Below are 19,442 nucleotides of genomic sequence, written 5' to 3'. Positions count from 1 at the left end.
CCCCGAGCCGGGCCGGGCACCGGGACGCCGGGGTCCCCGGCGGAGAGTGCTTTGCATAAACAGATGGCGCGGGCGTCTTTGTCTCGCTCCCTCGCTCCCTCGTTCGCTCTTCGAGCGGCTCCCGGCTCCTCCGCGGTCTAGCTGATGCAATCATGATCATCTCCGAGCCTCGGGACCCGGAGCCCTTAATAGCGGCAGGAGGGTCAGGGGCCTCGGGGCTCCCGAGCAGATGCTGGGCACCGGGTCTTCCCCCCAGGGCTCCGCCCCCCACGCCCCACAGCTGCAGAGGGAAGACGGAGCCCTGCTGAGGTGACGGGCATGTGGAGGTGACCGGAGAGGGGACCCCAGTCAGTGCCCCGAGGTGTCCCCAGGCTGTCCCGTAGGACTGCTGCAGCCCCCGCCCCTCAGGAGCAGCAAGCCAGAGAACAGGACTCCAACTAGTGAATGGGAGGGGAACGACAGAGATAAAGAGCGGCAGAGGCATCTGTAATGAGACACGGCGAGGCAGAGAGATGTGGAGGGAAGGAGAGACCACAGAGACAGAGAAACAGCTGCAGAGGGACAAAGCCAGGTAGAGAAAGAGACAGCCAGCCAGATGATAAGGAACAGAGACACACAGACATACACAGACACAGCGACAGACAGGGCCCCGAAGAAAAAGGGCAGAGAGAGTAGGACGGGCAGGGGCAGAGGGCAGTCCCTGGGCAGAGACGGAGCTGCCCCCGGGCTCTGGGACTGCCCAGCCTCACGAGAGGACTCATCCTGAACCTGGGGTGCCCGAGGCTGGCGAGGCGGGAGCTTCCGCGGCTCCTCTCCGCACCCTCCACCCCGGCCACTGCGGAACCAACTGCCTTGGCCGCGGGAGTGGCAGGAGCGGCGGGCGGGGCGTGAACCACACTCTGGGAGCTGACTTACCTGCCGACATGCAGTGGGGCGCAGGCCCGACGCGGCCCGACAGGGGGCGTCCGAGGCATCGCCCCTGAGCGCTTAGATTCTTAGAAGCAGCTCGGCCTCCAGGGGGCGTCCGCGCCCACGGCCCCTGATCAGCCTACGGCGCCGAATCCAGCTGCTTCTAACCGTCTGCGCGCTGAGTAGGGTCCTGCGCGCTTTAGCGTTCGGAGTCCAGTCGCGGCGGGACCCCGGCCCGGCCCTGGCCACACCTAACGCACTGCTAATGACTTCTGCGGCCCCTCACCCGCTGGGTCAGTTTGGCCTGAATCCTTTTGGTGGGGAAGTGCGGGAGGAGCTGGGATCTGAAACCAAAGAGCTCGGTGTTCGGCCCTGGAGATCCTGATCCAGAGAGAGGAGTGGGCTTAGAAACAGTCACAAAGAAGGTGCCAACGATTGGCACCAGAAGCAGGTGGGAGGCCAGGGAGCCCCGGGGAGTCCAGATCAGAAGCAAAAACGTGAGAAGGAGCTGGGAGAGTGGGCGGGGGCGCACACCGGAGGCCGGAGGCTCAGGGAAGGGAGCGGGCGGAGGTTTGGGACGTGCTAGGCCAGGTCCCTGGGGCGCACAGGAAAGGACCCAGGAAGGCGGGCGATGACCCGAGAACCAAAGGGGTGCGGCGCAGGGGCCAGAGGTCCCGTCGCTTCCTGCGCACCAGCTGTGCACATAGAGCCAGGTGTGCAGCCCAGCTCTGGCCCCTCCAGCTCGAGCTCTGGGATTGATTGTCCGACAGGACAGCCCGGGGACACCTCAAGGCACTGACTGGGGTCCCCTTTCCGGTCACCTCCACATGCCCGTCACCTCAGAGACTGGAAGGCTGGGGTGCACGGGTGACAGACAGCCCACTCCCCGGCCAGTGCTCAGGGCGGGTGCGGCCCTGCGCCGCTCTAGGCTCTGACATCCCTTCAGTCGGTCCCCCTTCCCCGCCCCCCACACGCGAGTCTCGGTCTCTTTGTTTTCGCCGTGTCTCTGACACTTTATCTCATTATCCGCCGGAGGGAGGCTCTAGCCTGGGACCCCGCAGCCTAATTACAGCCGCACTTGTCAACGGAGGGGACAGGGGAAGTATCAGCTCCAGGGAAAGGAAGGAAGCCTCCAGGAAGGGCCCCCTCCTCCCTGAGCCCAGGTCCCCAGAGGGGGGCGCACAGGTCACCCTGGCCCCAGCCGCCACAGGGCTCTGGAGGGAGGTGACCAGGGGGAGGCAGGGAGGGAGAAGGAGGGTGGAGGTTAGCGTGGGAGTGGGAGAGGTAGTTAGGGTGGGCTCCTGGGTCCCTGGAACCCCAATTCCTCAAAGATGGTGAGTGAGCCTTCTCACCCTGACAGCATAGCATCCGGGGGGGCAATCAATTGCTTGCTCTGCACTTCTGTTTGTGTGTCTTGTTCTCTTTCCTCCTTCAACATCTTGTCTGTCTCTCCTGAACTGGTTTTCTCGCTCCCTTCTCCTCCTCTCTGTCACAGCCAGAGGCAGAGAGTGGCCTCCTTGGATGGCTGCCCCTTCCCCTTCCCCAAGGGAGGCAGGGCAAGCAAGTTTCTCAAGCCCCCAAACTTCAACAACTGACTTACTCTGTCCTAAGCCCTGTTGAAGATGCCTCCAGCTCCCCTGGCCTCCAAGCACTGTCCCAGGCCAACCAGAACACAACTGGGAGGAACCACCCAGAACTAGGGGGGCGGGGGCAGCATTAGCTCTTCTGTTGGACTGTCCGTCCGTCCGTCCGTCCCCCCCTCCCCCCACTGCACTGTGGTGGGGTCAGAAGCAGTGCCTCCAGGACCTGCTAGCTCCTGGATGCTCCGGAGACGTGATTTTCAACCTTTTCATCTCATGGCACACACAAGCTAACTAGTAAAATTCTGCAGCACACCGATGTGTGTGTGTGTGTATATATATATATGCCAAAATAGGTATAACTTTGATTCATTCACACCAGATGGCTATTGTTGTGTTGGCTGTTGTCATTTTCTTATTTGACAACATAAAGGAAAAGAGGTCGATGCCCCTGACTCAATAGTCAGGTATTGCAGGTTTTAAAACTTGCAGCACAGTGAGCGGTGGCACCCGGGTGGCAATGGCTGCCCTGGCCCTCCTGGTGCCACCTGAGAGCACTCCACACCTGCACTTCTCTGGGGGTCTGTCTGCCAGCCTGTGTGTGTGTGTGGGGGGGTGTCCCTGACCCCTCCCCCCACTTCTGGATCCCCTCTCAATCAGACTCTGGGAAGCCTGTAAGGCCTCTCCCTAGGACCAACCCAAAGCCCCAAGTATGAGGTGGCCCTGTGGGCCCGAGGCGGCCCCCGGAGGAGAGAGCGGAGCAGAAATCCCTCAGCTCCCCAACAGCTCCTCCTGCTCCGAGCCTGGAACTGGGAAGAAGCGGAATGGGGGCGTGGGGTAAGTTGGCTGCGGCAGGCTGGGCTGGGCTGGGCTGGGCTGACCCCTCCCCAGCGAGGGGCGGGACCCCAGGAGGAGCTAGGGAGCCGAGCCCCAAAGAGGACCAGACACGAAGAGGCGAGATGGCGGGAACCGGTGTGGGGGCCCGCTTGTACCGGCAGATCAAGAGACATCCCGCGGTGAGTTCGGTCCCAGAGCCACTGCTTCTAACGCCTAACTTTCTCGCTGCCCCAGCGCTCCCCGTACCCTCTTGCCTAGCCCCCCCAGAGTCTAACCTCTCCCAGGGTGTCCTCAACTCCCCCTGCAATGTGCCCCTCCCTGTGTCCCTCGAATCCCCCTAGAGAGGCTCGCTGTGGGGTGAAGGAGACAGGGCCGGGGCTGTGGTGCAGGAGGCTCCAGTCCCCTCTCCCAGAAGGGAGGGAGCACGGGTCCGAGCCGGGGGTGGGGGGCGCCCGGCAGGAACTGCGGGGAGGGGAGCGGCTGACAGTGTCCTGGACCTTCCCGCAGCTCATCCCCATGATCGGCTTCATCGGCCTGGGCATGGGCAGCGCTGCGCTCTACTTGCTGCGGCTCGCCCTGCGCAGCCCCGACGTCTGGTAAGGCCGGGCTTGGGAGGCTGGCTGGGGTGCTGGCTGGAGCAGGAAAGAGGGGCCTCTCAGGAATGACGTCTGGTAAGGCCGGGCTTGGGAGGCTGGCTGGGGCAGGAAAGAGGGGCCTCTCAGGAATGGGGGGGGTCGGTGGGCCTGGCAGGGATCCCCCTGCAGCCCCCACCCCCCAGCATCTCCCCCTGGGCCCACCCAACCGCACTCTCCTCTGTGGCTCGACTTGCCCCGGCTGCCATGGCAACGCTGTTGTGCCGCCGCAGGCGGCCTGTGGGTACCTCAATATCCCTGCGGGGCCTGGGGATGTGGCCAGGCAGCTCTGGGGGTGCGGTAGGGGCCGGGGTGACGACGAGACTCCCCCGCCCCGCCCCTCCTCCGCCAGAGGCAGTGGGGTGGGGGTCCTCTGGACGCATCAGGACAGCCCCATGTTGTCAGAACTGGGACACAGCCCCTCGATCTCCGCCGACCTCCGTGCTCTGCTCTGCTGGGAGGGCCTAGGGAGGCGAGGTGCAGTGGGGTCGCTGGGTTGGGTTGTCAGCCCCTCATCTGGTCTCGCTCTGACAAGGGTGACAGCCTTCTTGTCTCCTCCGCAACTGCTAATGCTCCCCTCCCGTCAGCCTCGGGAAATGGCCCGCCCCCCAGGGTAGGGCTGGGTGGGGGCTGGAGGCAGAGATGCTGTTACCTTAGGCGCTAGGGTCCTGGTTCCCACAGAGAAAACCCCCTCCCCCCACTCTCCACAGCTGGGACCGGAAGAACAACCCGGAGCCCTGGAACCGCCTGAGCCCCAACGACCAGTACAAGGTACCTTTAGGGGGTTCTAGGGTTGCACCCCCATCCTCTTATTTCTTGGTCCCTGGGAAGACCCCTTGGCGCCTCCCCGCTAAAGGGAGGCCTGGGGCACTCAGTGCAACGCTTCACCACCACCACCCCCCCCCCCCCCCCCCCCCCCCCCCAGTTCCTTGCAGTTTCCACGGATTATAAGAAGCTGAAGAAGGACCGGCCAGACTTCTGAGTCTGGCTGGGACGGGTCCATGTCCTCCACCGACGTCAGCCAGCCTCCTCCTTCCTGCCACTCAGCCCCAGCCTCCAGGGCGCCTCTCACCACCCTGTCCAGCTCCTGCGTACACAGGCCTGGTTCCCACGCCGCAGAGGGGAGGCAGCTCCACCCCCACCCTCCTCCCTCGCTCCCTGCAGCGGAAGCACCCCTGACCCTCAGCTGGAGTCCCACGCAGGGGGGTGGGGGTGGGAGAGTCAGGAGGTGGGGCCCCAGTGGGTTGACTCAAAAGGCCCAAGGGGGCCCCTCTGCTAGGCTGCAGGGGCCTGACAGGGTGTGGCGCAGGCTACGTGAGGAGCGTGGCAGACGTGAGCCAGGAGCAAGCAGGGGCCTCTGAGTGCCAGGCGACGCGGCAGGCCCGTTTGCCAGGCTCTGGGCGCCCTCCCAGGGCGGCGCTGCTCTAGCTGACTGGGCTCCTTGCCTGGGGCCCAGCCCGCTCCGGAGGAGGCACCTCTCAGCCCAGGGAGGGGCAGTGCGCGGTTTCCTGCAACTCGGGAGCCAACCCGCAACCCCCTCCAGCCTCGCACCTGGGCCTCCCCCTGCCATCCACCCCTCCTCGCTCCCCTCTGTCCCCTGGGATCAAACAGAAGCAGCCATGGGCAAAATACAATTTCATTTAACAAATTGAATTTGCTGCGCCTGCTAATCACGTCTGGTGTCGGCTCTGATCAGAGACAGAGAGAGGAGGCTGCAGCCCCCGGGGTCCTGGCGGTGGTTGAGGGGGGGAATCCAGGAACCACACATGGAGGAGACAAATCACACCTGGCCCCGGGGACCGCGGGCTCCCACAGTAATAGAAGCGCGGGTCGGCTTAGCATTTTATTAGATAAAAACAGAAAGGAGGGCGCCCACCCACCCCTTCCTCTGGCTCACGAGGGTGACGCCCCTGTCCCAAAGAAGGAACAGGGCCCCTGTCCCAAAGAAGGAACAGGGCGTCCATAACACTGAGATAACGGAACCGTTAGGGCAGACGGCCCCCAGCCTCCTTCTAAGTTTTCTTACAAAAAGGAATTTCAGCTACAAATCCTGGGAAGGGAACTACATTTGGCTCTTCTGCTAAGTGAGAGGCCTTCTCTCCACCAGCAAAACACTGGAAGGTTCAGGGAGAGGGAAGGAGAATTTCAGTCTCTGAGCCTCATTTCCTTGGTCCCTTCAGTGCTCATCAAAACCAGGCATGGGGAAAGCCCTGGCAAACTGCTCCACCCGCTGCCTGAGGTCAGCCAGCCGTTGTCTTGTTTCTGGGTCACTGAGCAGGAAGGATTTGAAATCCTGTAGTTTGGCTAGAGAGGGGTGAGGAAAGTGGTCAGAGCTTTAGGGAAGGCGGTAAGATGGGGAGTGGGGGGCAGATAGTGAGTGTAAAGTGGCTGGCAGGGGCTGGGGGCGGGGCTAGCCTACTCACTGGTCTTGCTCTTCACATCCAAGCCAATCTTGACCCCTTCATCTATAAATGCCACAACTCTCCGGAAGTCATCCTCACGAAACTGTCGAGAGGTCAAGGCTGGTGCCCCTGGGAGAGAGGCAGACGAGGAGTAGCATGACCCACGCCCCCGGCACAGCCACCCTTCCCCCCGGAACCCCAGGTCTCACCAAGCCGAAGACCCCCTGGTGTGATGGCACTTCTGTCTCCAGGACAGGTGTTCTTGTTGGCTGTGATGGATACAAGCTCCAGCACCCGCTCAGCCCGAGCCCCATCCAGGCCCTTGGGCCGCAGGTCCACCAGCACTAGGTGGTTGTCGGTGCCACCTAAGGCGGGAAGAGTAAACAGAGAATGGTGAGTCCTGGGCCTTTGCCTGAGGCCACAGAGGCTCTCACCCACCCTCCTGGCTCACCAGACACCAGTGAATAGCCTCGATCTAGCAGGGCATCAGCCATGGCCCGAGCATTCTTCAGAACCTGCAGGGAGTACTCCCGGAACATGGGGGTGCAGGCCTGGAGATGAGACAGCAGCACCTGGGACCCCAAGTCCTGCCCCTTCTACTCCTCCACCTCTAGCATAGTTGTGACTCCAGTCTTGAGGCCTCCCCTCCTGGCCCTTCCCTTCCAACAGCTCCATTTTCAGTTAGCAAGATACAGGGTCTGAGCATCCAGATGCCCACCACCCGACAATGGTAGGATCCCCAACCTGCTTTAGGGCCACGGCCACTGCAGCAATGGCATGGTTGTGGGGGCCCCCCTGCAGGGACGGGAACACAGCGAAGTTGATTCGGTCCTCAAACGTATAAGGGATCTCCCGGCCAGTCTTGGGGTCCACAGACTGCACCCCCTTCCGGTAGAAGATGAGTCCTGACCTGTGTGGGAAGAGGGTGGTCAGAATCTAAGCTGAAAAGAAAGGGCAAGGGATGGGGAGAGCAGAGGAAGCCGGCTGGCCCGCGCCCCCGAGGGCTCTCAGGCCACCTCAGTTGTGCTGGGTGTGCTTGGCTCCAGGGGTTGAGGGGAACAGAACCTTCCTCCCACCTCCCACCCCCAAACTCCCTGCCAGGGAACTGCCACCATGGGCAAGAAAAGGAGAATCCTCAGACTGGGTAGAACTCTTTAGGCAGAATGAGTTCCTCTCTGATCCAGACCAACAATGCGCGGGGAATAAGGCACGAAGGCAGGGAAAGGCAAGGCCTGACCTCAGGGGAGCCTGACCTGGCCCCTCGAAGGGTCTTGTGAGTGGTAGTGGTGACGACATCCGCGTGCTTGAAAGGTGAAGGGATCACCTTGGCAGCCACCAGGCCACTGATGTGGGCCATGTCTGCCAGCAGGTGTGCCTTGACCTCATCACACACCTGGGCAGGTACAGAAACAGGCCTCAGTCTGGGGAGGGTCCAGACAGGCCTGCGCAAGGCTGCCCCTCCTCCGAAATCTCCCCACCACCCCTTGGGCAGCGGCAGGTACCCCAGCCCTCCACCAACCTCCCTCATGCGGGCGTAGTCAATGAGGCGAGCATAGGCACTGGTACCAGCTATGATGAGCCGTGGTCGGAAAAGCCGAGCAGTGATTGCCAGCTGGTCATAGTCAATGAGGCCAGTTTGGGGCTGGACAGACAGACAAAGAGCTAAAGTCCTTAAAAAGAAGCAGTGCAGCTCACTCTGCTCCTTGACCTTAAAGGCTGCCCAGGGCTTCAGCCTCTAGCTTTTCCCAGGAGAGGTTCCTAGGCCTTGAGCAGCTCCCTCCCCAGACCCTAGAGCACTCACTCACATTCAGTTTATAGGGCATAGACTCAAAGAAGATGGATGTGGCTGAGATCCGCTTGACATCAGACATATAGCCATGGGTGAGACTGGGAGGGGAGGAGAGGAAGTGAGAAGGCTTCTCAGTGGAGTAAGACCCACGCCTCTCCTGCCCTGCTCCGAAGGCCCTGTCTCTGACACCGCGCCCGGCGTGCCCCACCCTCACTGCTCTGCCCACTCTGTGCTGAGCACTGGTCCTGGGGTCTTATCTTCCCCTGCACTGAGACTGAAGGACAGGGAGAGGCCTGTTCTAGCTGCATGGCCCATGGCAATAAACAACTCCCCTCTCGTGCCCATACGGCCCAGTGAGCCTATCAGCCACCCACCGCATCCATACTCACTGGCCACCGTCGGGCAGGTCCAGCCCCATGATTCGGTCGTGAGGCTGCAGAAGGGCTGTGTAGGCAGCCAGATTGGCTGGGGACCCCGAATAAGGCTGGACATTGACTCCCCACTGTGCAGGATCCAGGTCAAAAGCCTCCAAGGCCCGGCGCTGACACAGCAGCTCGATTTCATCCACTACCTCTGCTCCCCCATAATATCTGCCACGGGAGGGGGCATATCAGGGCACAGAGAAAGGGTCCCACCACCCCCCTTGAAGTAGCAAAGGAGCGGGAAGGCTACTCCTCTAAAGGCACTGGGAGGGTGCAGGCCGGCGTCCCCACCGGGAGCACCGTCCCTGAGGCTGCCCTCCAGCCCGCTGGTGCCTCGCCCTCACCTCTTGCCAGGATAACCCTCCGAGTACTTGTTGTTCAGACAGGACCCCAGGGCCTCCAGCGCAGCTCGGCTGCAGAAGTTCTGGGGTGAGGGGTGGGGGCAATGTCAGAAGGTACAGAGCCCCTTCTGAGAGACTCCCACAGCCCACCCTGCCCGAGCCCAGGCTGCAAGGAGCTGAGCTCTACAGAAAGCTGTTCATTCAAGGTTCCTTGTCAGGCTTGGGGCATGGCCAAAGGCAGCATCCTCAGAAACCAAGCTGCCATGACAGGTGTCCCCGGGAAGCCCACCTGTCCACTGGTACCTGTGCTTCCAGGTTTCTCTTTTCTCTTGGGAGGGGGAAGGGACCAGACTTGACTGTAGGGGCCCGGAAGGCTCTGGAAGCTCTCTAATGCCCCCATCCCATAACCCAGACTGGTTCTGCCTTGCTTCAGAGGACAGTAAGAAGAGAGAGAGAGAAGGCCCAGCAGGAAGGCCCTGAGTCTGAAAGGGAGATCTGGAGAAAGAGCAGTAAGATGACCTGTTACTTCCTGTACCCATGGCGGCCCAAGCCTTGGCCCCTCTCCCCAGGCCCCACCTCTGAGGCAATGAGTTCCAGGCCACGACACTGCCTGTCCTTCTCCCTCTGCAGCAGCTCCCACATCTCAGGGTCACTGTCTGACAGACTCTCCTGGCCTGTCCAGCCCCTGGTGGCTTCTCCAGTCTGGGTCTGGGCTGCTTCACTGTGCTGGCACCGCGCGGCCATCCTGACCAGCGGACCATATCTCCGCAGAGGCTAGGGGAGGAAAAGCCAGGGTCAAACAAAAGGGTTCAAACAGTCTCCCAACAACCATCAGCCATGCGTATCAGGCCCTCTGGCTCCAAAGCCAACAGCCAGCTGTCCAGCCTGCCTGTTCCGGTTTTCGCCACCCCCACCTCCAAAAGCCAGTTCTAGAGCCAAGGCTGAGATCAATGTCCAGGGGGTGGTTCTGAATCCATCCATTCACCTCCCCTCAGAATCTTCCTCCACCTGGGCCCCTGAACTACTCTGCAAAGCCAGAGGACAAAGTTTGTGTTCTAGAAGCTAGAGGTTCCAGAACCTCTCCACTCACTGGAACAAACGGGTCTTCCCTGTAGGGGCTCCATAAACGGATATCCCAGTCAGGGGGAGGAGACCAAGTTGCAGGGATTAAGAGAACAGGCTTACCATAGTTAGAGGTGGCTTTCAGAACATTGGAGGTAGCCATTCAATGTTCTGAAAACCAGGGTAGATTTTTAGCAGTCCCAGGGGGAGAATGGTAGGGGTGGGTGTGGGGGTGGGGAGCTGATGGCAGGGAAGCCAAAAACCACACCCAGTCCTCTGCCCTGCTCCTTTCCACCTCCTTCCAGCCCTTCCAGCCCACAGAGCCGCGGGATCCCTGATGCAAGCAGTAGGGCTCGGTTGCATCATCTGCACGGCTCAGAGCTAGCAGGGAAGACAGCTCGCTTGTCCAGGCTGGGAATCCCGCTGTTCGCCAGCACAGGAGGCGCGGGCAACCGTTACACTTCCCTCCCCAGCTGCCACGTAAAATGGATGGTCACATGGCCCTGGGGCTTCTGATTACCGGAATGGAGAGGGGTCCCGTTTACCCCGCGTGCACCCGAGGGTCTCGGGGATTCCCTAGTTGCGCGTCCGCTCCCGGAAGACCCAGACCATGTGCGTGGAAAAGCCCATAGTTTGTGAATGGATATTACGGTAGGAGGGGAACTTGCTTTCAACTGGTCACCCAGACTCCGGGGCCCCATTCTTACCCGAGTGGCCCAGAGCAAAGAGAAAGACAGCATCGCAACCCGAAGTCGCAGGAGGTCAAGCCACCAACTCTAGCTTGGAGAAGCAACGGGTCCGAAAAGACTGATCCGAGAGCGCATGCGTGAGAACAGCGGCCCTAGAAGCCACAGGATTAAGGGTAGATCCTACGCATGCGTGAGGCGACTCCTTTATGGTCTTCTGGGAATTGTAGTTTCCCCACCTTTCTTCCGCTTCCTTTCCCCAGGGTCTGTAGCCCCAGGGTCAGAGACTCCAGTCTGAAAGAAAAGAGACCTACTGCCGCCCCTTCTCACTGTCCTGGATATCTTCAGGTGTTCCCTCCCCCCCACCCCCCCCCCCCCGTCGTCCAGACATCAACCATTTATTGGATGCCTACTGAATACCTAGTATTATTAGGCTCCCTGGGAAATACAAAGACTCCTATACAAGCTGGAGTGCCATGGTGCACTGGAAGTCACCTGGTTTGGAGGGGTGGTGAGAGGCGAATTCAAGTTCCAGCTCTGGGACTAACTAGCAAATTAGCCTATCTGGCCTCAGTTTCCTCACCTGTAAATCAGTAATAAAATAACATTCGGTGGGGATTAAATGAGACTTTGTATGTACACATGCTCTGGAATGGATTGTGCTCCCTTCCTCCTCTGACTTACTAACCTGCCTCCTCCTTGGCCATCTCCTCCTTCTCCTGGGACATCCTGGAGCTGAGTGAGATGCCCCTTCTTGTCCTTGTACTTGTTGGATTTTGTTAACTGTTCACCTCTTGCCTTCCAGGCAGTCAGCGAGCTCTCTTTGTTTCCCTGGGGCTATAGATACTTGGAACAGGAAGGGATCTTCCTTTTAGCCTGAGTTCCTCTGACCTCATCCTTTGGGGGAGGGACTCATTGACCTTTCCAGGAGTAGGTTCCCAAACCTGGGCATCAGGATTAGCTGGGAAATCTGATATAAATATGAGTGTGGAGCCTTTCCTCAGAGGTTCGAATTCAATGGATCTTAAAGAATAGTGGACATTTGCCCACTCACGCTGACACACAATGAAACCTCGCCTCATGATTCTAATAAGCAGTGATTTTTGAGAACCATTGCCTCACATAGCAATATTGTGAAACCTCGCCTCATGATTCTAATAAGCAGTGATTTTGAGAACCATTGCCTCACATAGCAATATTACACATTCATTCATTCATTCATTCATTCAACATACATATTGAGCTTCTACTCTGTGCCAGGCATGCCATAGCCCTGGAGATATAAGAATAGATTACTGACTGCTGGGACATCAAGAAGTGAAAAAAATGCAACAAGTGCAATTCCAGACAGGGGTACCTCACTCTGCTCCCACAAGTCCAGATGTCTGAAGAAAAGAGTGGGAGGAGGAGGAGGAGAGGATGACCTTGTCGGAGAGGGGAGGACAATCCATCACAAAGCAAGTTCGTATGCAAAATCACATACTATTTTATTATTGCTTTACAAACGAGGAACTAAGGCCCAGATGGGTTAACTTGCTAATTCCAACCATTCTCACTAGATTCTCATACCAGGCCTCAGAAGGCCTCCCCCTCCACCCCGCCCTTAGCTCTATCTCATTCCCTCCCACTCCTGCTCCAAGTGTTCTCAGGTCTTTCCAGCAATAGGCCTGTGTTAGGAGTCCACTGAGTGCTTCTCCTTCCTCCCATCTCTGACCCAGAACCACTCCCCACCTCTCTCTTCCTTTCCACATCTACCCATCCGTTCACCCATCCCTCCGATATTTCTTTTCCCCTTACCGACTTTTCCGTCCCAGGACTGTCTGGGTCAAACGCGCCTTTGACTCAGTTTCCCGCTGGAGCCAGTGGGCAATCCCCTGGAGAACGCTGGACCCAGGACTAAAGGCAAAGGAAGGCTGAAGAGGAGGCGCTGTTCTGTGCCACAGCTTGTCTGTACCCCCTCCTAGCCCCCTTCTGGGGTCCCCAGGGGAGGGGGTGACGGCTGAGCTTGAGAACTGCTAATGAAGCCGCAGCCAATTAACGCCCAGGCCAGGGTAGGGGGCGGATAAAATTAGCAGCCGCGGCTGCAAGTGGGAGCTGAAGGTGGAGCTGGAGGCGGGGGTGGAGAAGGTGGGCAGCTGGCTGAAGGGGCCTTGTTTGCTAGCGGCTGGCAGTGGCAGCGAAGCCCCACTCTCCGAACTCTCTTGTCCCTTCCCCCACCCCCTCGTCGCAGGCTTCACTCCCTCTCTCCCTCATCCGTCTGCAAACTCAGCGCCCACGAAATTAGGAAGGAAAAGGAAGATCGATGACTCCAGATGCCGCAAACACCGTTCCCCTTCCCCCCACCGGCCGCCTCCCGCCAGCCCCACGGAGCTTAGCAGGTTGTCAGCGCTCTGCTTACGAAGTCCCAGCATCTCCTTGAATGGGAATTCAAGGCTCTTATACCTCCCCCTTCAAATCGTCCCAAATAGCCCGCCAGGAGTCCCCTCTCAGGTTCAGTCCTCATCCTAGCTGCTGCCGTTTCGCTCTGCCCCCCTCTGGGAGGAAAATCCCCACCTCTGGCAGGGCTCCTACACCAGGGGTCGTCCTCATCGCTATGTGATCTGGTTTTGGATGACCCCCAAGGTGCCCGCTCCACCAATATTTGCCTCAGTTCCCCACGAGCCACGGGGTGGAGGGCGAGGGGACCTGGCCCGGTGTCTGCCACACATTAAAATCCACACACACCCCTTCCCTACAAAGGTCTCACGGAAACTCGTGTTGGACTTCACTTTATTGTGTTCCCTTTATTTTGTTTTGGAGTAGAAAAAATATCACTGAGAGGAAGCAGCCGGGAGGGGGCGGGTGGAGCAGGACTGCAGGGACGGGAGGGGCAGGCAGAGGGCAGGGGCCGGAGTCATCGCCGAGGCCCAGGCGTCTGCTTCCACTCCCCTAATTGGGGGCGTTGGGGAAAGAGGAACCGGCGTGGGGCAGGCAGGAGGGGGCGGGGCGCGGCTTACACACGTACATCTTCACAGTCTTTTACACGGGGACGGGGTGGAGCAGAACAACAAGAGCCTGGGGGTAAGAAGGTCAGGGTGGGATGAGGGGACCAGGCCGGGCGCTATTACAGCTGAGGGCAGAGGGAGTGTGAGCCCAGCGCCGGGGCGTGAAGGGGACCCAGTGTGGGCATAGGGGGCGCTGGGGCCGCCTTTCCTGGGGCTGCGCTCTTGTTCCTTCACTTTGGGGTGCAGCTGAGGGGGCCTCAAAGGCACTCCCCATCAGGAAAAGGGGACCCACGCCAGCTGAGCGTCCCCAGGAGGGCTGTTCCTCTCGCCCCCCAGAATGGAAGGGTGCACGGGGCCACAGGAGTTGCGGGTCACGGGGAGGAGTCTCACTTAGGGAGGCTGGGACCTGGCGGGAAGCTCAGGGCTGGGGCGGGGGTCGGGGCGCACTATCCAAAGTAGGGGTGCTCGCTCTGGAAGTTGTAGTCTGGGCACACCTTCTGCACCAGTTTATAGTCAAAGCTGAGGAAGGAGACGAAGATGCAGATGACTTTGAAGGGCTTGGCGCAGAGCCAGGCGGCCTGACTCTGCGTGTGCTCCGTGAAGCACACCTGCGACGGGTCGTACAGGCACGGGCGGTGCTTGCGCGCGCGGTTCGTCTTCTCGTACTCCACGTGGCAATTGAAAGCGCGCGACTCCTTGGCCCCGGGCACGCCCAGCGCTCCCCCGAGTGGGCCCGCCAGAGCGCCCCCGAGGCTGCCTCCGAGCCCCGCCCCAGCAGCAGCTAACCCCAAAGGGGGCCCCAGCCCGGGGAGGACCCCCTCCAAGGCCAGCGTCGACTGCAGAGGGTGGGGGGCGGGGCCGGGCAGCCAGACGCCCCCGAACTCCACGCGCTTGGACGGCGGCACGATGCTGACGCTGAGGTTGCCCAGGCTGGAGGAATTGTGGCGGAAGTACACGCTGAAGGTCCCGTTCACGTGGTCGACGATCTTGCCCGTCACCAGCAGCGAGAACTTGAGGGTGTGCACTCGGAAGTAGAAGTCCCCCCAGCCGAAGATCTTCTTGGCGCGGGCCGCTTTGATAGACGGCTTCCTCTTGGTGCGCTGCACGGGCAGCGCCCCCACCGCCCCGACCCGGGCCAGGGCCCCGGTGTGGTTAGCGGGCCAGGCCCAGCTCCAGGCGCGGGCGGTGCCCAGGCCGTCGGAAGACTTCGGCGCCTGGAGCTGTTGCACAGGGGCGCCCCCTCCGGCCGCTGCGGGGCGCAGCTCCATGTACTGCGGCCTCCTGGACTCCGGTATCTGGGCACTGACGGTCTGTGGACAAAAAAAGAGGAAGAAAAAGAGATGCTGGAGCCCTAGCCGGTTTTGCTCAGTGGATAGAGCGTCGGGCTGTGGACTGAAAAGTCCCGGGTTCCATTCCGGTCAAGGGCTCATGCCTGAGTTGCAGGCTCAATCCCCAGTAGGGGGCGTGCAGGAGGCAGCTGATCAATGATCCTCTCTCATCATTGATGTTTCCATCTCTCTCTCCCTCTCCCTTCCTCTCTGAAATCAATAAAAATATGTTTAAAAAAAATAAGAGACGCTGGAGTTGTCCCTGGCCACCTTACCCATGGCCACCCAACCGGGGCCTTCACCATGCCAGCAAGGCCACTAGGAGGCCAAATGGAATCCAGCAGCCGGCAGCCAGTGGGTCAGGGAGTGTGTGTTGGAGTGGGTCTGCAGCCCTTTCAAGCTGTGTGGCTTGGCCAAATCACTTCACCTAGGTAGGCCTCAGTTTCTACATCTGAGATGATACTGAGAATCCTCATGTTCTTCCAGATCTCCGATGCGGCTGAAAAAGCCCAAGCCAGTGTGGGTTTGAATATGGGGACAGGGACTCCGTCTCCTCCAGCCGGGAGCCTGGTTGGTTCAGAGCAGCGATTTTCAACCTTTTTCATCTCATGGCACCCATAAACTAATTCCTAAAATTCCCCAGCACACCAAAAATTATACTTTTTGGCCAATCTGACCAAAAAAAGGTATATTTTTTATTCATCCATACCAGACAGCCATTGTTGGCCATTGTCATTTTTTAACTTGACAATCTAAGGCAGCGGTTCTCAACCTGTGGGTCGCGACCCCTTTGGCGGTCGAACGACCCTTTCACAGGGGTCGCCTAAGACCATCCTGCATATCAGATATTTACATGACGATTCATAACAGTAGCAACATTACAGTTATGAAGTAGCAACGAACATAATTTTGTGGTTGGGTCACAACATGAGGAACTGTATTTAAAGGGCCAGAAGGTTGAGAACCACTGGGGAAAAGAGGAGGTCAAAGCCCCTGACTAAATAGTCAAGTATTGCATGTTTTAAAAATTCTTGCGTGCACCAGAGTGCAATGGCACATCGGTTGAAAATTGCTGGTTCTGAGTAATGAGCCAGGGAGGAGTCGGACTCAGGCAAGTGAGGCCATGACCATTGTCAACATCCAGCATCAGGAAAGAGGTGAAGACCTCCAGATGCCTCTGTGGCGACTAGAGCCCCCACCCCGGCCTCATCCTCTGCTCCCTTGTGGGGAGGAGCTTGGGAAACCAGTAGAGCTAGGGAGAGCAATGGGGAGTCAGTAAGGCTTGTGGGCTACTGGGGTACGTCTCCCCGCCTCCAGCGCTCCTGCTCAGTGGAGGAGGCCGCCTGGTGGTGCTTCCCGGGGACTCGGATGGATCGGCAGGAGGAGCCGCCCTGGCCCGCCCCCACCCGTCTTCTTGTGTCTCAGGTGGCAGCGATCTGGGAGACAGCGAGGGCTCGAGTACAAGATAGATCGAGAGGCGGGAGCGGTGGGGCCAGGCCTGGGCCATCAATTATCTGGTGGGGGGGGGGCAGGGGTGGCCGGGAGCGAAGGAGACAGTCGGTCAGAGCGAGAGGAAGAAATATGGAGATGCCGCTCCAGCCAGGGGAGTGGGAGGGAGAGGAGCTGTACATGTCAGAGTGTGTCAGTCAGACTGTGCTAGCTGTGGCTGTTAGGGTGGCCCTTACTGCGTGTGTGTTCAGATTGGGGAGGGAGTACTGCATGTGTCAGTCTGGTGTGGTTGTGTTCCTGTTAGCCTAGGATGGTTGTATTGCCTGTCTACCTGGAGTGATGCCTGTGCCTGTGTGTGTGTGTGTGTAGCTATGGTGATGGGTGTGTGTCTGCCTAGGGTGGCTGTGCATGGTGGTTATGTGTGTGCCCTGGTGACTGTATGTGTGTGTGTATGTGTGTCTGCCTGCTTGTGGTGGCTGAATGTTTGTTATGTCAGCGTGTGGCAGCTATGTATGTGTGCCTGGGTGGTATGTGTGCCTGGGTTGCATGTGTACCTGGTTGGCTGTGTGTATTAATCTGAACGAGGCTGAGGCTGTGTATCACTTTGTGGTACGTGCATCTGTGTGACCTGGGCTGGCCATGTGTGCTCTCTGGGTGTGTCACTTGTCCTGTGTGAGTTCCTATCATCCGGTGTCCATGTGTCAAGCTCCTCCTAGAGGGTGTGTGTCAGTGCCTCCACAATGATAAGACAAGTGTGCCCTCCCTGATGGGGGGGGGTGGTGCATGTGTGAGATGTATATTAATGGCCCCTGCTGGCTGAGCTCTGGGTAGGTAAAGAGACCGGACACCATGGTGTCCCCTCTGTTTGTACACACCCATGTGCATACACCAGGTGTCCACAGGGGACAGGAATGGCACAGTCAAGCTGCTGGGCTAGAATCTCCACCGCCTGGTCCCCATCCCCGCAGCGCTGCGATCCTGGGTTATTAATGCGGCTGCCGCCACCCGATCGTCATACATATTTATCGCCCCCCACACTCCTCCTCCCTTCCATACCTCCTCCCAGCTCAGGTGAGGGGTGCGGGGGCCGCAACAGTGATTGACTCAGAAGGAGGCGCTTGAGCTGGCAGCGAACGCCCTGAGGGTGGGCCTGGGCAGGGCTGGGGGAAAGGGGTCCTGGGCCACAGCAGTGGGGGGAAAGGACCTCCCAGGAACTGGGTTTGGAGAGAGCAGGACTGGAGCCCGAAAGGGCACTGGAGGCGGGCCTGTGAAGCGATGAGAGAAGTGGAAGGGTGGGGAGGGGGGCCATTTGAACTCTGACACCTGATCTTCTCACCTCTCTGGGCCCAACCACTATTTTTTTCTGGGGACTTCCATCCGTCCCTGAAGCCTGCTCCCTCAAACTCCCCCCTGCCCCCAGCACACCCCAGCAGCACCCAGGGTCCTGCACCCTGCCCAGGACCTGTGGGGGGCTGGCTCCGTCCAGCAACTCCTCCCCGGTGGGGCTGGGACAGGGTGATAGCTTTGGCTGGGTGTTGGGGGGTGCCGGGTGCCCCCCCCATCCCAGACAAATGGACGTCTGTGCTTCTCTGACCCTGGCAAATCCCTAGGCTTTGGGCACCTGCACCCCACTGGCCATAGGAGACAGCCAAGATAAAAGGGAAGAGTTGAGGGGGGGGCTTGGGCAGGGAGGAGCCAGGGTCTGTGAGGAAGCGAGCCGAGAAATGGGAACATGGAACAAAATAAAATAAAATCCTCCCTCTGGCTTCCTTGCTCGCCTGCTCCCGCTCCCTGTCTCGCTCTCCCTCTTTCACTGTTTTTCCATCTCCCCCCCCACCGACTCTCAGTCTCTTTTTCTGTCTCTCAGTCTCTTCCTCACTGTTTCTAATTTTCCTTTTATGATTCTTTTTTTCTCCCTGTTTATGTCTCTGTGGTCCTTTCCCCTCTATCCTCCAGGTTGTCTGTCTCCAGCTGTGGGTGGGAGTGGGGGTGAGGGGAAGCAGGGTGACACGGAGCCCCTCTTTGTCCAGAACCCATGGTGCTGTCCTCCCTCTTCGAGGACGAAGATGAGAGCAGGGTATTGTCCGAGCAGGGTCCCCCTCAGTCCAGCGCTGGTTTAATTAAGCTAATTAAACGCGGTGACATTTGCGGAGGGGAGAGGCTGGCCGGGCTGCCGGGTGGGGACGGAGGGGGTGCGCAGAGGTGTTTGGTGGCAGACAGGGATGTGGGGGTGGGTGGGGGTGCGCGTCACCAGGTGCCTCCAGGCCCATGCAGGGTGGGAGCCGAGCCAGGAGCGCTCTGTCCCCAGGCAGCGAGCCCACGCACGGGAGGGGAGTTGAGGCTGCCTCTTGCTGCTTAACAAACTCCATGGGGGGGGGGGTTGTGCTGTTTTGGGTGGGAACACTGGGAATAGGGGGAGGATGAGACGGTTGGCCCCCAGCCGCATTGCAGGGTGCGCCTCCCTGGGGCCTCCCGCCTGGTCGGTTGCTTCTCCTGCTTCGTGGGTCAGGCAGGGCTGCTTACGATTCCCATGGGGAGGGCTGGCACCCGTGGCTGGGGAAGGAAGCGTGCTCTGGCCTGGGCTGGGGAGGAAGAGGGGAGAGTGTCCTGAGACCTTGCACCTAGAAATAGGCGGGGGCACTGCAGTCAGGGCGGGCGGAGCAGCTGGGAGCTGGCTGGGACCCAGGGAGGGAGGCAGGAGTGAAGACAGAAGTGGGGAGGACAGGACAAGCTGCGAGGGGAGTGGCACAGAAATGGAGGGGCACTGGGAGTGTGGGCCTGGAAGGCCGGGCACTGGGTACAGTGATGAGGAAGAAACAAGAGTTGCTCAGGGGTGAAGATGGGAACAGGGAGGAAGAGATCAGAAATGGTGGGTGGGCATTGGGCAGAGCCGGATGCCAGAGGGCGGGACCAGGGGAATGGGATGGGAACCAAAATAAGGATGGGGGCAGGGATGGTGGATGAGGGATGGGCTTTGGGGAAGGGCAGGAGTGAGAAAGGGACCGGGGGTGTAGGATGGGG

The 19,442-nt window shown here is 59.6% G+C and overlaps 3 protein-coding genes across 3 annotated transcripts in view; 1 reads left to right on the top strand and 2 right to left on the bottom strand.

Moving 5' to 3' along the window:
- Window positions 1-3,348: 3,348 nt before the first annotated feature.
- Window positions 3,349-5,611, top strand: NDUFA4L2 (NADH dehydrogenase (ubiquinone) 1 alpha subcomplex, 4-like 2). The gene is made up of 4 exons (XM_005879013.2): window positions 3,349-3,505; window positions 3,834-3,922; window positions 4,669-4,729; window positions 4,884-5,611. Exons 1-4 carry the CDS (start codon window positions 3,449-3,451, stop codon window positions 4,938-4,940), a joined length of 264 nt encoding a protein of 87 aa, XP_005879075.1. The 5' UTR covers window positions 3,349-3,448; the 3' UTR covers window positions 4,941-5,611.
- A 138-nt stretch (window positions 5,612-5,749) lies between these two features.
- SHMT2 (serine hydroxymethyltransferase 2 (mitochondrial)) lies at window positions 5,750-10,907 on the bottom strand. Its single transcript, XM_005879011.2, has 12 exons — window positions 10,682-10,907; window positions 9,489-9,686; window positions 8,916-8,995; window positions 8,539-8,739; window positions 8,166-8,247; window positions 7,880-8,002; window positions 7,614-7,753; window positions 7,105-7,270; window positions 6,812-6,911; window positions 6,570-6,725; window positions 6,382-6,489; window positions 5,750-6,262 (listed from the first exon to the last, which is right to left on the bottom strand). Exons 1-12 carry the CDS (start codon window positions 10,712-10,714, stop codon window positions 6,135-6,137), a joined length of 1,515 nt encoding a protein of 504 aa, XP_005879073.1. The 5' UTR covers window positions 10,715-10,907; the 3' UTR covers window positions 5,750-6,134.
- Window positions 10,908-13,417: 2,510 nt separating this feature from the next.
- Window positions 13,418-19,442, bottom strand: part of NXPH4 (neurexophilin 4) — a 13,892-nt gene continuing 7,867 nt past the window's right edge. The window contains exon 2 of the mRNA XM_014550086.1: window positions 13,418-14,954. Coding sequence (XP_014405572.1) covers window positions 14,091-14,954 — 864 coding nt within the window. The 3' untranslated portion in view covers window positions 13,418-14,090. The remainder of the gene's footprint in view (window positions 14,955-19,442) is intronic.

The sequence above is a fragment of the Myotis brandtii genome, unplaced genomic scaffold, assembly GCF_000412655.1.
Source record: "Myotis brandtii unplaced genomic scaffold, ASM41265v1 scaffold581, whole genome shotgun sequence".
Lineage (NCBI taxonomy): Eukaryota > Metazoa > Chordata > Mammalia > Chiroptera > Vespertilionidae > Myotis > Myotis brandtii.
This window is presented reverse-complemented; position numbering and strand designations above follow the sequence as displayed.